General features: G+C 34.1%; 1 protein-coding gene across 2 annotated transcripts in view; it reads right to left on the reverse strand.

The window, feature by feature from the left end:
* LOC106457540 (cellular tumor antigen p53-like) overlaps nucleotides 1-3991 on the reverse strand; it is a 28700-nt gene that overhangs the window by 20133 nt on the left and 4576 nt on the right. Inside the window, exon 3 of one of the 2 annotated variants that reach the window (XM_022383519.1) lies at nucleotides 3574-3658. In XM_022383519.1, the coding sequence (XP_022239227.1) occupies nucleotides 3574-3658 (85 nt within the window). Of the gene's footprint in view, nucleotides 1-1120; nucleotides 1263-3573; nucleotides 3659-3991 lie in introns of those variants that run through there. The other variant, XM_013916973.2, reaches the window with a different exon arrangement.

Genomic DNA, 3991 nt, shown 5'->3' on the forward strand with positions numbered 1-3991 from the left:
GTCAAAGCCATGCCCCAATTTTTCTAATACCCCCCTTAAAATAAACCCCTTTCAGAATCTTTTTTATCCAGGCAATTCTACAATTTTTGGGTGTCGGGTGCCATATGGAACTCTTTCCCAGATTTCTAAGCAAACTATAAATATAAGTGTAATATCCTTACAGCAAGTGAGCAACGACTGTTACAGATATGATTGATCAAGAATGACATACGGTTATTATACCCAGCAAGAAACTTCTAAAAACCTCATATGTAACTAAACTATGAGCACATTTCATGGTGAATAAAAAACAAATTTAAAATTGGAAGAAAAATATCTACACTACCTCAATGGTTGTTTGTGCAGTTCAGGGGTGGCATTAAGAAAGGGAGAGGGGGTCTTGCTGATGCTAAAGCTACCCCAAATGCACTTTAGCCACTTTTGTAGCTCGCAAACTAAAAAACTGTTGTTGTTCTACTTCCTATGTACTACAGTATTTGTACCCATAAGATATACAGTGCAGCCCCCTCTTTTTTTTTTGTCTAACCCAGTGGTAAAAAAGCTGACGTCGCCCCAAATCATACCGTGCTGTACAATAATACAAGATAACTCACTTAATCAGTTAATGTGACAAAAATTTACTGCGTTTCCGTTATAATGCATTAACATTTGAATCTTCATTTATATAATTTTCTAAATATTATGTTGTGTATTAATAATTTAGTCATATAAACCACGTGTTATTACAACGCATTCCAAAAATTTACAATGGTGTTGTGTTATAAAAAAATAACATACTTCAAAATGTTTAACTCGATCAACATACGTTAGGTGCAATTTTCATTACAACAAGTATGCTTAATCACGACGTGTAGCACAGTTCTAATGTATCAAAAACAGCATACGATTTGTGATGTTTCTAAAGTACACAAATGGCCACGTATCTTTACTCCTGGATAACAAATCATACTAGGCTCTCTGAACGTGACGTCATGTTTGCTAGATGGCCTTGAGCTTAAGTGCACACGTCTATAAATATAATATAAAACCAACTTCTCATAAATGTCATATCAGAAATATTTTCAGTGTGCTAATCTTTCTTATATTAAAACATTATTTAAGCCATAAATAAAAATACAACCTGAAGTAGCTCTTCACAACTGTCGTCGCTAGAAATTACCTCACGTTTTACAGAAACCCATTCCATTTTCGTCGCCATTTTGGAACACGTCTAGACACACCGCGCCTAGTCTGAACTCGTTCCCACAAAAGAAAATTGTGACGAAAGGAAAGTGCTGCTACCTATTAATACTTACGGACACTAGAAGAATGTTAAGGGCTATCCCTATGATTTCCGACGATAAAATACGGGGGTTCGATTCACCACGGTGGACTGAGCTCAGATAGTCCACTGTGTGGCTTTGAGCTAAAACAAATCACACATACACAATACATTTGGTCCTATCACAAACCAAAGACTAAATATTAATACAACACCATATTTAATATATATTTTTACACATTAAGTAATTGTACTCATGAGTAAAAAAATGTATGTTTATCTTCTATTTTAGAGGTTTTCTAGGGATAAAAATATTCATCGAACGAAATGTGCAGATGATCAAAGAATTTTTAAGTCAACAACTCAAACCTGTGATTATTGTAATGATAAGGTTTCAGGAGTTAAAATATGAGAATTTAGTTTATAAACTATGGAAGTATGATCACCATGTTTTTTTCTTTTTTTTTAATATACGCTGTTGGTTCAAGAATTCCAATATTTTTCAGTATCATATTCGAGTATCTAGACTTATTTTCTACCTGTACAAAGTCTGGTAGCTAGAGTGCTCGACTCGCAATCTGTGGGTCGCGAGTTCGAATCCTCGTCACCGAACATGCTCGCCATTTCAGCCGTGGGGGCGTTATAATGTGATTGTCAATCCCACTATTATTTGTTAAAAGAGTAGCCCAAGAGTTGGCGGTGGATGGTGTTGACTAGCTGCTTCCCTCTAGTCTATCACTGCAAAATTAGTGACAGCTAGCGCAGATAGCTCTCGAATAACTTTGCGCGAAATTCAAACAAACAATTCTACCTGTACATATACGTGGGAAGAGGTCATCACTGATTTTGTTTGTACGTTATTGAGCTCAAAGCTGCTCAATGGGCTAGCTGTGTTGTGTCCATCACGGATATCGAAACCCGATTTTTAGTGTCATAAGCTCTGAGACTTTGCCGCCGAGCCACTGATCTTTAATCTATTCTATAAAATAAATGCTCTGTTATAAGAATGCATAGAAGATTGCATAAATAATAGGGGAAACAGATAAAGCCAAATGGGCATACTTTACAACATTATATATATGAGTCGTTTATCAAGACTTGAATACCAGACGTGTCTAAAATACATTGAACTGAAATTGAATTAGGAACAAAAATCAAACAATTATGATATTAAAGAAAGAGAGAGAGAGAAACACACACACACACACACCCAAAACTGTTAAATATAATATTAAAAAAAGTTTTACACTATTAATAAACACAACTGCGAATGTAAATTAGCTAGTTGCGCTAAAAGTTTACTTAAAATTATTGCATGTAGAGTATGTATGATAATGTTTACATACTGTACCATCTATTCACCAAATAAAATATTAGATTGTGTACTAAAACGATTTATGTTAGCTACATATTATTGAATTTAGATGTACAAAAAGCACTAGAAAACGTATTATAAGAACAAATAAACGAAATTAGCATTATTTTCTAGTTTAAACCTAGAGTTGTAATGATAACTATTGTTGACTGGGTTTTTTGGGATTATTCAGTAAAAAGAATATACAAAATCCAGTCTACCTAATGATAACAAAATGGTTTTATTTCTTCAATTTCCACTGTTAGTACAAGCAACGTTCACCGACCGGTTTAACGTCGTAAATAATTTACGTCTCACTGCCCCGAACTAACTAACTGACGAAATAGCTAACTGAATCATGCACCGACTACTCGTTAACTTAGTGAGACATATTTTCTCAATAACACACTCTAGCCTAACTCGCTTTTATTTTTTATATTGCTTAAATTTTCTATTAAACTTTGGAAAAAGTTCCAGACATTGAGGTCACGCAACCACTTTATATCAAACACACTCCCGTCTAAATAACAATGCAAATTTAAGAAAAGTCTAGATTAAAAAATACAGGTTACAAAACTATTATTCATCAGTAACGAATCACTTTTCATAAATAATACAATCTACAAGTCACACGTAAACTTGAAGATGTCTGAATAGTAAAACCTTAAAGTGAAGTCTAGAAATAATTTCTATAAGTTTAAGAAGTTATTAATCCGATACGCTCTTAGCACAAAAGTGGGAAAGGTCGCTGCAATAAATAATTTTATAACAGACCACCTGACTTTTTAAAAATGTTTATCTCTGCAAACTACTTTAGGGTCTGCACACTATGCTATCGCTTCCTCTCCCTAAAGACGCTACCTTTTAAATTAATCAAACCACCTGAAGGAAACCCGCGACAACCAGTGGTCTCGTACCACACAGATTGCGAACCGCTGTTTTAAAACATCGGACTTACCAGGTTTCCATGCTGGGAAATATAATCTCCGTTTTCAAGGTCGCTATTACTCACACTGATTTCCTCCATAATTTCTTTAAAGAACCTATAAACAACATAATAGTAACTAGAAAAAATTATTCTGGAGAAAACAATAACTAGAGTATTGTTTCTTGGCACTTGTGTACAATGTTAAACTAATAACACACAATGTTAAAAATATTTTTAATTCAGGCTAATCTATAGCTTTCAAAAAGTTGACTATATTTCGACGTTTCAAGGTCATCACTAGGAGTGAAATTAGCACACATAATAGTTTCATATTTATATCCTTTTAACTGTTTCTGTATAGTTCTTAGAGGAGGTCCTGCCACATTCTTACGTGGATATTTGCCGGACATTCATCTCTTTTTGTATATTCTATTATTTGTTTGTTTTT

The sequence above is a fragment of the Limulus polyphemus genome, unplaced genomic scaffold, assembly GCF_000517525.1.
Source record: "Limulus polyphemus unplaced genomic scaffold, Limulus_polyphemus-2.1.2 Scaffold343, whole genome shotgun sequence".
Lineage (NCBI taxonomy): Eukaryota > Metazoa > Arthropoda > Merostomata > Xiphosura > Limulidae > Limulus > Limulus polyphemus.